Raw genomic sequence first — 12,500 nt, 5'->3', positions numbered from 1 at the left:
GCTTATCGCCTCTTTCACCTATCTCCTCCATTATCAATTCCTCCCTGTTGTCCCATCTTCTTTAAAACAAATACATAAACACCCACACGCTACAAGACACACAGACCTATCTGCATGCTTACATGTGTCCTCGTGCAAGCAAATATACCTGAATAAACAAACGTGCATGCATATTAAACAAACAATGTCCCACAAAATGTCATCGTAAATACACAGTTTGTACAAAAGTTTAGCAACACCCATTCTCTCAAGAACGTTCTTGAACTTAAAGCTGAATAACATCAAAGAATTACAGTTTCATACTCTTCAAAAATATCTGGTATTTTCTGAAGACAAAGTAAAGGTAATCTAGTCTATTTTAACTCTATATCCCTCCACCAATGACATATTCAATTTCCTTTCAGTTCACTAATTCTAACTTGTTTTCAGAACAGCCCTAAATCACTCTGGACATATTTAGTTGTGAATCTACTATTTTTTTCTCTCTCTCAACACAGAACCTCTGATTCTATAATGCAAGGATATACTATATTTCCAAATAAGCAGCAAAGGAGAGAGAGAGAGAGAGAGAGAGAGAGAGAGAGAGAGAGAGAGAGAGAGAGAGAGAGAGAGAGAGAGAGAGAGAGAGAGAGAGAGAGAGAGAGAACAAAGCCAATAAACTATTACCTCATCCACACTTCCCCACTGCCCTTTAAACACAACAGAGTGCCTTGTCACACCTCACTGATCACCCACGCGTCATCTGGCCTCATCTGACCCCGATCGCCCGCTCGTCAAGGTGCTCTCACGATGGCTCTGTGGGGTCTCGGGTCTTCCCATTCTTCCACGAGATATTTGCAAAGTGTCTGGAAGTTTGGGAGAGAATTGCTGCCTGTGTATAGTGTGTTGTGTAGTTTGGTTTCCGTCCAGTAAGCGAGGATCGGAATTCCTGGAATGAGGGGGGAGAGAGAGGGGGGATAGGAGAGGGGAAGGTAGAGAGAGAGGGAGGGAGAGGGAGAAAGGGGGAGGAATGAAGGGAGAGAGAGAGGGGGTATGAAGGGGGAAGTTAGAGAGAAAGGGAGGGAGAGGGAGGAATGAAGGGAGAGAGAGAGGGGGTATGAAGGGGGAAGTTAGAGAGAGAGGGAGGGAGAGGGAGGAAAGGGGAGGAATGAGGGGAGAAAGAGAGGGGGAATAGCAGAGGGTGTAGGGAGGGGGGGAAGGTAGAGAGAGAGAGCGAGAGGGAGAAAGGGGGAGGAAGGGAAGGAGGAGGAGGGAGGGAGAGAGAGAGAGAGAGAGAGGGAGAGGGAGTTGGAAATAGATAGCTAGGTAGGGAGAGAGAGAGAGAGAGAGAGAGAGAGAGAGAGAGAGAGAGAGAGAGAGAGAGAGAGAGAGAGAGAGAGAGAGAGAGAGAGAGAGAGAGAGTCGATATAAACAAAGGTAAAGAGGATGCCCTTTCATTTACAATACATTGAAGACGAAGACCAGCGCGACGAGAAGGATAAGAACAACTTAAAGAAACTGACCTGGGTTTAGGATCAAAGAAGTAAAGGGGAAGAAGAGTGTGTTTAAATACCGTTTGCTGTTTGGTGAACGGCCACTTCTGAACGGCTCCCTGGTGAATATCCCTTAATGAACAGACTCTGGAGAACGACACCTTGGTGAACGGCCTTGTGAGTAAAGCCCTTGGTGAATATCCCTGAATGAACGGCCATTTGTGAATAGCCCATGGTGAACGGCCACTAGTGAACGACCCAGATGGACGGTCTCTGGTAAACGATTCCTGGTGAACGGCCTCTGGAAGACGACCCCAGATGAACGGCCTCTGGAAGACGACCCCAGATGAACGGCCACTGGAAGACGACCCCAGATGAACGGCCTCTGGAAGACGACCCCAGATGAACGGCCTCTGGAAGATGACCCCAGATGAACGGCCACTGGAAGACGACCCCAGATGAACGGCCTCTGGAAGACGACCCCAGATGAACGGCCTCTGGAAGACGACCCCAGATGAACGGCCTCTGGAAGACGACCCCAGATGAACGGCCTCTGGAAGACGACCCCAGATGAACGGCCTCTGGAAGACGACCCCAGATGAACGGCCTCTGGAAGACGACCCCAGATGAACGGCCTCTGGAAGACGACCCCAGATGAACGGCCTCTGGAAGACGACCCCAGATGAACGGACTCTGGAAGACGACCCCAGATGAACGGACTCTGGAAGACGACCCCAGATGAACGGCCTCTGGAAGACGACCCCAGATGAACGGCCTCTGGTAGATGACCCCAGATGAACGGCCTCTGGAAGACGACCCCAGATGAACGGCCTCTGGAAGACGACCCCGAATGAACGGCCTCTGGAAGACGACCCCGGATGAACGGCCTCTGGAAGACGACCCCGGATGAACGACCTCTGGAAGACGACCCCTGGAAGACGACTCCAGATGAACACCCTCTGGAAGATGACCCCAGACGAACGGCACCTGGGAGACGACCCTAGATGAACGGCCTCTAATAGACCACCCCTATGCGAACGCCCCTGAACGTACGACCTCGCGCCGGAGAGCAGCGCGGGGGGAAGAAAGTGCTTATGATCCTCACTCCGCAGACGACGAGCCCCCAGTTCCTCGCCTCTCGCGTCGACTCCTTCGCATAATGCAGGTGGTTCGTGGAATCGCCTGATGACGCCGAATTCACGCCGCCTCTCCCCCTTTGGGCCGGAAATGAGGAGGATTTCCGACGCGAAGGGAAGGGGCCGAGAGGAGGCGCGAGAGGGAGGGGAGGCTTTCGGAAGGGAGGAGTGGCCGAGCGGTTTCTAATTCTATTCTCTGCGAGGGGAAAGATGTGGACACGGACGGACGATCATTCGGAGTGGGAGGGAGAGAGAGAGAGAGGGGGGGGGGGGGAGTGAGAGAGAGAGAGAGAGAGAGAGAAAGAGATGGAGAGTGAGAGAGATGGAGAGAGAGACAGAGACAGAGAGAAACAGATAGGCAGGCAGACAAACAGACAGACTCACGGTTGGACAGACAGACAGAAAAAAACAGAGGCAGACACAAAGACAAAGAAAGAGAGATAATCACAAACAAAATCAGAGAAACAAGCAACCCCATCAACCGGCGACAACCACGCAATCACACCCGCCGTAATCAAAACTTCGACCGCGCCGTTGATACACTCAGTCGCAATCCCCGCAACCAATATCCACTTCGGATAAAAATTTCGGTCAGCAAAATGGCGCAGAGAGAAGCGTGACAGGCCACCGTAACTCCAACGGCCAAAAGTGTACACGCAGTCCAGTGCACATCTTAATTCACACGCCATCTTGTGAGGAAAAAAAAAACAACTTCAAGTCTGAGGAGCATTTCTTGGAAGGAATCCGCTGCAGAGGATACGGTGAAGTTTACGGGGGAGGTTCGTAGGAACGGAATTACCAGCCGGTTCAGGTGGTGCTCGCGAACCGGAAAGAGGTGCTTCTTAGCTTTTCTTTCACAGCCCTCTTCCTATCTGCCCTTCGCTCTCACACGCACATACACTATCTTTAATGATATGTTTTTTTCTTGAGACAGTCTTATGAACACCGGGTTGCGCAATATATACATATATACATGTATAGTGATACATACATACATATTAGTAAGCAAAAAAGAACTAGGTAAAAAAAGGAATAAGAAAAGAAGACGGGTGCATACATACATACATAAATATATACATACATGCATACACACACACACACACACACACACACACACACACACACACACACACACACACACACACACACACACACACATATATATATATATATATATATATATATATATATATATATATATATATATATATATATATATATATATATACACACACGTGTGTGTGTGTGTGTAAGTATGCAAATTCATAAGTATGCGTGCATGTATGTATTTGTCCTACCTACGGATGGCATATATAAATCTTCATTTCTGACTAACTCTCCTCCCACCGATTTAACTTCCACTCAAATCTGTTTATCTGAATACAAGAAGGAGCTTGTATAAACTCATTACACTACCTTGCACTTAAACGCTTCTGCTGTTGAACACACGCTGTCTAATCTGCGCATCAATGAGAAGTTTAAAAAAATCTTTTAGCTAAGCAAGCAATGGAGAAGAAAATAAAAGCAAATTACATTTACAAACTGCATGCTCAGCAGGACGGATATAATTAGGTTTTAATTAAAATAGCAAATAAGCTTTATATTCACCGTCATTAATATGCTAATAACGTAACAAGCACATCCCTCGTGGAATGGACTTTGTTGATTGTCAAGCTAACTTCTTTCTCATTAGGAACTTTCGCAAAAATGCTGATATGATGGTTTTCATTCTTGGTTCTTCGGGATCGGATGCGGATATTTCTTGTATGCGGATATTTCCTTTTCGGTTTATCTATTTTGCCTGTTAATCTGTCTGTGTCTCCGCTCTTCTTTCCTTGCGGATTCTGTCTTGATCTCTACCTACTTATCTATCTGTGTGTCTTTCTATATGATGAGCCCTCTCTCTCTCTTTCTCTCGTTCTCCATCTCTCTTCTCTTCTCTCTTCATCCTCTCCCTCTCCCTCTCTCGCCACGCACACACACTCACTTCGTCTCGTCTCTCTCTCTCTCTCTCTCTCCTCTCTCTCTCTCTCTCTCCTCTCTTCTTCTTCTTCTTCTTCTTCTTCTTCTTCTTCTTCTTCTTCTTCTTCTTCTTCTTCTCTCTTCCTTCTATTCTTCTTCTTCTTATCTCTCTCTTCCTCCCCTCTCCCCCTTTTCTCTCCCTCCCTCGCCCGCCAACTCTCTTCCTCGTCCACTCCACTCTTGCTGCTTTAACTAAGCGTCCTTTATTGTACTGTAGACTCTATGAGACAGCAGAAAACCCCGTTCCTCTGCCATAATGCAACAATATTGCGCTGCTGACTAAATGCCATCCCACTCCGGTCTGCATTCAGGCTGGAGGAGAGCGGAGAGTCGGGCAAGTGCAGAAACTTTACTTATAAATTATGAAAAAAAAATATATGATCATCCGCAGAGAGAAAGATGAACATTAACCATAGCCCACACGCTTGTGAGTATGGTGAAAGGGATAGGACAATGTTGAAATGTAATATAAGAGAAAGACTAAGCGAGAGAGAGAGAGATAATGAGAGAGAGAGAGAGAGAGAGAGGAGAGAGAGAGAGAGAGAGAGAGAGAGAGAGAGAGAGAGAGAGAGAGAGAGAGAGAGAGAGAGAGAGAGAGACGGAGAGAGAAAGGGAGAGATAGAGAGAGAGAGGGAGAGATAGAGAGAGAGAGGGAGAGGGATAGAGAGAGAGAGGGACTGAGTCAGAAAGTTTAACACGTAATTACATTTTCTTCCGATCACTCTCCCCCGGCATCCTCAGAGGAAAGACGTAACAACCATTGTGAAATGCTTCTAGACGCAGCTCTTTCATGACAATCAGACCACAGACACTTCCATAATGACGTTTCTTGATCTCATTTCACATTATACGAGAAAAGGAACCGTTAGAAGTGGATATGAATTTGAACTTCCTTTTTTCTTCTTATTATTATTTTCTTCCCACGCGAGGGGAAAAAACATTAAGCGTGGATATTGATTTGAACTTTCCTTTTTTTCCTCCTCACGAGAGAAAAAAAGTTAATCGTGGATGTTAATTTTATCTGATTTTATTTATCTATCTATTTATTTATTTATTACCTCCCGAGAGAGAGATTAAAAAAAAAAAACATTAAACATGGATGTTAATTTGAACTTCCTTTTCCCCCTAAAACGAGAGAGAAAAAACCGTTAAACTTGGATATTAATTTGAATTTCCTTTTCCCCCTCCACACAAGAGAAAAAACCCGTTAAACTTGGACATTAGTTTGAATGTTCCATTTTTTCCCTCCCCACGAGAGAGAAAAAAAACGTTAAACGTGGATATTAATTTAAATTTCCCCTTTTTTCCGCCCCGCGAGAGAAAAAAAGCTAAATGTGTATATGAATCTGAACTTATATTTTTTTCTCCCCGCGAGAGAGGAAACTGTTAAACGTGGATGTTAATTCAAATTTCCTTTTTCAAAAGGAACGTTAAATGTGGAAAGTAATTTGAACTTCCCTTTTTACCTCCTCACGAGAGAGAGAGAGAGAGAGAGAGAGAGAGAGAGAGAGAGAGAGAGAGAGAGAGAGAGAGAGAGAGAGAGAGAGAAAACGTTAAACGTAGAAATAATTTGAACTTCCCTCTTTCCTCCCCGCGAGAAGAAAACCCCGTTAAACGGAGATATCAATTTGAATTTCCCGTATTTTTTCCTTCCCATGAGAGAGAGAGAGAGAGAGAGAGAGAGAGAGAGAGAGAGAGAGAGAGAGAGAGAGAGAGAGAGAGAGAGAGAGAGAGAGAGAGAGAGAGAGAGGAAAACACATTAAACGTGGATGTTAATTTCAACTTTCTTTTTTTTTCATGAGAGAAAAAGCCGTTGAACGTGGATACTAATTTGAATTTCCATTTTTTTTCTCTCCAAGAGAAAAAAAGAAACGTTAAACGTAAATATTAATTTGGATATCCCTTTATCCCCATCGCTAGAAAAAACAACAACGTTAAACGTAGATATTAATTTGAATTTCCCTCTTTTTCCCAAGAGAGAGAGAGAGAGAAGAGAACGTTAAACGTAGATATCAGTTTGAATTTCCCTTTTTTCCTCCCTACGAGAGAGAGAGAGAGAGAAGCACGTTAAGCGTGGATATTAATTTGAATTTCCTTTTCTCCTCATCGCGAGAAAAAAAAACTACATTAAACGTGGATATCAATTTGAATTTCCTTTTTTCCCTCCCCACGAGAGAGAGAGAGAGAGAGAGAGAGAGAGAGAGAGAGAGAGAGAGAGAGAGAGACAGAGAGAGAGAGAGAGAGAGAGAGAGAGAGAGAGAGAGATTAAACGTGGATATCAATCAGAATTTCCGTTTTTCTCTCCCCACGAGAGAAAGAAAAACGTTAACCGCGGATATTAATTTGAATTCCCCTTTTTTTCCCTCCCATGAGAGAAAAAAAAAACGTTAAACTCGGATATTAATTTGAATTCCCCTTTTCCCCTCCCCATGAGAGAGAGAGAAAAAAAAAAAACGTTAAACGCGGATAATATGTGAATTTCCTTTTCCTTCCTCCCCACGAGAGAGAGAGAGAGAGAGAGAGGGAGAGAGAGAGAGAGAGAGAGAGAGAGAGAGAGAGAGAGAGAGAGAGAGAGAGAGAGAGAGAGAGAGAGAGGGAGAGAGAGAGAGAGAGAGAGAAAAAAAAAAACCGTTAAACGCGGATAATAATTTGAATTTCCTTTTCCTTCCTCCCCAGGCATGGTGTGGCGGCGTTCACGGGAGTTAAGATGACGCCCGGCCTCCTGACGATGCTCATTTGTCTGGCCGCTGCAGGTGAGTTGCCCCCAGGGATGTGCGCATTCAGGTGGGGAGAGACAGACATGGATATACGTACATGCAGACATACATATGTGTGTGTGGACGTGCAAACACACGCACTCACACTCACAAACATTTAAGGGGGCCGCTAAAACTCGCACTCTCACAAATACAAACACACACACATACACAAACGTACACATACATAAACACACACACACACACACGCACACACACACACACACGCACACACAAACACAAATACACACACATACACAAACATAAATACACACAAACATAAATACACACACAGACACACAAACAAACACAAATATAGAGAGATCGATTAGATAGATAAACGGACAGAGAGAGACAGATAAATATGGAAATACACCTCAGCATACATTTCCCTAAAAACCCGGCAGGTCAAATCCAGTTGGTCCGAATACGCTATCCATTTCAAGGACATCCACTTTTTTTTTATTCTATGCTTTCTCTTTCTCTAATAATAGAATATAAACCATGCATGTGGTGAGAAGATTGCATGGCTCCATTTTTAAATAGATATGTTGACGTCATATGTTGGGAACAAAGAAATAAAAAGTGCAGTTAAAAACACATAACGGGTGAGTACCTTGGATCTATCGAGACGAAAACATGAAGTGAAATAATGTCAAGTAATGGATGACAGGATAATAATAAAAAAAAAAAAAAAGAAAATAAAAAGATAAAACGAAGAGCCTATATAATGCCATAAAATGCAAATGAAGGTTATTTGGGGGCTGCTTGCTGAGAAGGGGTGGGGGCAGGGGGGAGGGGGTAGAGGTCCGTACATAGAATAAAAAAAAAATAACAAAGGCCGATATCTAGACAAAAAACTGTATTTGACAGTTTAATACCCACACTATAGAAACGAAATGGCTAATCCATTTGACCATGTAAATCCATACATCAATAAGCTCATGTGTGTGCGTGTCAGATAGATGGATAGATAGATAGATTGGGAGAGAGAGAGAGAGAGAGAAAGAGCGAGAGAGAGAGAGAGAGAGAGAGAGAGAGAGAGAAGAGAGAAGAGAGAAAAAGGAGGGAGAGAAGGAAGAAGAAGAAGAGAGAGAGAGGAATAGAGAGATAGAGAAATAAGAGAGATGGAAGGAGGGAGGGAGAGAGAGAAAGAGAGTGAGAGAGAGAGACAGAGAGGAATAGAGAGCGAGAAGAAGGAAAAAGGATGGAAGAAGAAGAAGAGAGAGATAGAGAGTGTGTGAGAGAGAGGAATAGAGATACAGAGAAAAAGGAGAGGGATGGATGAGGGGGAGGGAATAGGAGAAAGAGAGTGAGTGAGAGAGAGTATGAGAGAGAGTAGAGAGAGAGAGAGAGAGAGTGTAGAGAGAGAGAGAGAGAAGAGCGAAAAAAGGAGGGAGAAGGAGAAGAAAGAAGAAGAGAGAGAGAGGAATAGAGAGATAGAGAGATAAGCGGGAAGGAAGGGGGAGGGAGGGAGGGAGAGAGAGAAAGAGAAAGAGAGGGAGAGAGACAGAGAGAAAGAGACGGCGAGCGATAAAGAATGCGAGAGAAAGAGAAGAGAAAGAGAGAAAGACAAAGAGAGGCAGAGCGGGCGAGCGAGAGAGCGCCCTGAGGGACAGGCGGAGGAAATCGGGACTGATATTTATGATTCCCGTTTTTATAGAGATCAGCATGGCAGTTACGATCCCCTCGACACCTGATCAAATCTCTTGGCAACTTTATTCAACGTTTTCGAAAAAGGATTTTGTAAGTGATTTTTCAGGGAAATCGTCAGATGAGGACGGAATCTATTCGACATAATTTTTCTTTCTTCGTTCTCTATTCTCATCTGTGAATATTTGTATTAAAAAAAACGTGTGATAATTGTATAGGCATTTCTTTTTAGAATAAGAACAGTGAAAGGTGGAAATTACATCAAAGACGTATAAGACACGAAAAAAATAATGAATCCTGGAATGAGAGAGAGAGAAAGCGAAAATTTTGGAAAAGGGAAAATTTGCTCTGGATGAGGCGACAGCATTTAACATTTCCTGGAGGATTTAGATGATATAAAAGGCTGAAAATTCTCAGAGATGTGAATTCTCAGATTTACAGCAATGGTGTGGTTCGCTGAGGATATAAAACCAGCAATAAAGTTTAAAATGTGCATTTGTGGCGCAAAGGGATAAAGCAGCAAGGAAGAGAGGACAATACGAAGGGGGAATTATGAGAAGGATTTACGAGTCCTGTGAGAGACGAAATGTTTAGAAAGGAAGTGGCAGGACAGTTTAGTAGATAGTCTGTTATAGTATTAAGGGTGAAACTTTTTAATCGTTTTGATTTTTTCTCTTATTTTGATGTTGCTTAAATGTAGCATAAATATAATCTGCGTAGATATATATATGTACACACACACATACACACACACACACACACACACACACACACACACACACACACACACACATATATATATATATATATATATATATATATATATATATATATATATATATATATATATATATATATATGTATGTATGTGTATATATATATATATATATATATATATATATATATATATACACACACACACACACACACACACACACACACACACACATATATATATATATATATATATATATATATATATATATATATATATATATATATATATATATATATATATATATGTATACACACACACACACACACACACACACATATATATATATATACATATATATATATATATATATATATATATATATATATATATATATATATACATATATATATACTTGTGCATGTATATATATATGTAAATACGTATGTATATGTATATATATATACATCTACATATATATATATACATATATATATGATCATCATCATGGAGCTAACGCCGACAGGGCCCATAGCCGCATCCACCGTTTGTTTCCACCTACGAGGGACCCTCATGGCAAGCCTCCAGGCAAGGAGGCCCATCTCGAGCTCCACACAATAGATTCGATCGATCTACCCAAGCCACAACTTCCTAGGTCGTCTCACAGGTCTTGAATAGAGACAAGTTGGTGGACAGGATCATCCTGAGGGAAGCAAGCCAGGTGGCCATATAGCCTGAGTTGGCAATCACAGATTGTAACAGGTCCTGTGCCAGTCTGCAACCATTGGTTTGACACGTGGTCCTGCCAACAGTACCACATGATCCGGCACAAGGCCTTATTACAGAAGGCATCAAGATGAGACTCCAAGGCACAGGATAATGTCCAGGTTTCACTACTGTATATCAAAACTGGAATTATCAGGGCTTTGAAGACGCATAGCTTGGTACCAGCATCTCCAAATACTCTTGTCGAGAGAGTTCATATCCCCCGCTGCCAGGCCAATCCATCTGCTGACTTCCTGGTCTGACAACCCAGAGTTATGAACTACACTACCAAGGTGTGTAAAGCTCTCTGTGACTTCAATGTCCTTGCCGCAAGCACATACCGACCGAGCAGGTTTTCCTAACAAGTCATCAGCATAGTCAAAGTCGGTAACCTTGATATTACCCAGAGTTGCTCCACAATGCCTGCTGCTTTACCACTCTTCAGCTTGGAGATCGCCCCCCTAACTTCAGTTAGGGAGGATCCTCACTGATGGGTGTGGCCGGCAATGGAACCTCGGCACTACCCGCATCCAAGATAACTGTTGGTGGGTCAACCTGGTAAAACTGCTCAAAATACTCAGCCAAGCGATCCCGCACTGCAACAGGATCTGAGACGATCTGGCCACTTACTACAGTAGTAGCTGTACCCACCTACACGGATCATGCTGCTGTCTAGTCTTCTCACTTCCAAGAGCGCAACCACCTCCACTATCAGCCTCCCCAGTTTCCTCGACAGCAGAGGCAACCGATCATCCTGACACAAAGAACGGACGTTTCAAGCCCCCACCCTAACTTCCTGCCTAAGGTATAGCCTCAGGCAGTCACTACGGATGGACGCCACCTCTGCCACCCCCGCCGACTCTGCTCCATATAAAAGCAGGTAGCAGGCTGCAGGACCCTGCGGGGTTCCCACAAGCTTCATTTCGGGCTAGCTGCTGTCAGAACACAGGCAGGACGAGTAGTTCCCATTCACATCCGCGTCCCGGCATTCTCTCTCCCAACAGGGCCCACAGCCCGCCTCTTTTCCTGGGTGGGAGGAGCATTTCTCCTCTTAGCATTTCCATATATACGATGAGTTTTATCTGGGGAGAGGAGGACTGGCAAGTCCCACCTCTCCCAAGCCTCCCATTAACCCCAGGGGGCTTAGGGGCAAGAGTTGGTACAGGGCCAGAGCATGTTCACACGCTCTAGGGCCTCTAGCTGCTCCCCCACAGTTTAGCCTGGGACCACAATTTCCACGGGAGGCGACGAGGCACTGCAAAAGTCTCGATGATGGAGAGGCTGTGCACTGGCAGGGGATGCTTATGCAGAGCTGTTCCCTTTATCGCACTAGGCTAGCCAGCGGTGGCAGTTGCAAGCGAGAAGGCATGCAAAGCACTTAACATTATCTAGGCTACCACACCATCGCTTCACATCACCCTGCACATGAAGCACCCACAGATAATGACTTTGCTGCACATACCCACACACACACACACACACACACACACACACACACACACACACACACACACACACACACACACACACACACACACATATATATATATATATATATATATATATATTTATATATATATATATATATATATATATATATATTTATATATATATATATATATATTTATATATATATATATATAAACCCCCACACATATACGTAAATATATACATACATCTGCGAGAGTGTGTGTATGAGGGTATGTGTTTATGTCTATGTATATATGTGCAGATGAATAGTTGTATACATCAGACCTTAACAAAATAAATGAAAATGAAAAAAATATATATAACACACACACACACACACACACACGCACACACACACACACACACACACACACACACACACACACACACACACACACATATATATATATATATATATATATATATATATATATATATATATATATATATATATATATATATATATATATATATATATATATAAATATATATATATATATATATATATCTA

General features: G+C 43.2%; 1 protein-coding gene across 2 annotated transcripts in view; it reads left to right on the top strand.

The window, feature by feature from the left end:
• The window catches only part of LOC113802471 (neuronal acetylcholine receptor subunit alpha-10), a 300,811-nt gene that overhangs the window by 37,981 nt on the left and 250,330 nt on the right, over positions 1-12,500 (top strand). For both annotated transcript variants that reach the window (XM_070123152.1, XM_070123143.1), the window contains exon 2: positions 7,307-7,383. In XM_070123152.1, coding sequence (XP_069979253.1) covers positions 7,338-7,383 — 46 coding nt within the window. In that variant the 5' untranslated portion in view covers positions 7,307-7,337. The remainder of the gene's footprint in view (positions 1-7,306; positions 7,384-12,500) is intronic.

Source organism: Penaeus vannamei, chromosome 1, assembly GCF_042767895.1.
Source record: "Penaeus vannamei isolate JL-2024 chromosome 1, ASM4276789v1, whole genome shotgun sequence".
NCBI classification, from domain to species: Eukaryota; Metazoa; Arthropoda; class Malacostraca; order Decapoda; family Penaeidae; genus Penaeus; species Penaeus vannamei.
This window is presented reverse-complemented; position numbering and strand designations above follow the sequence as displayed.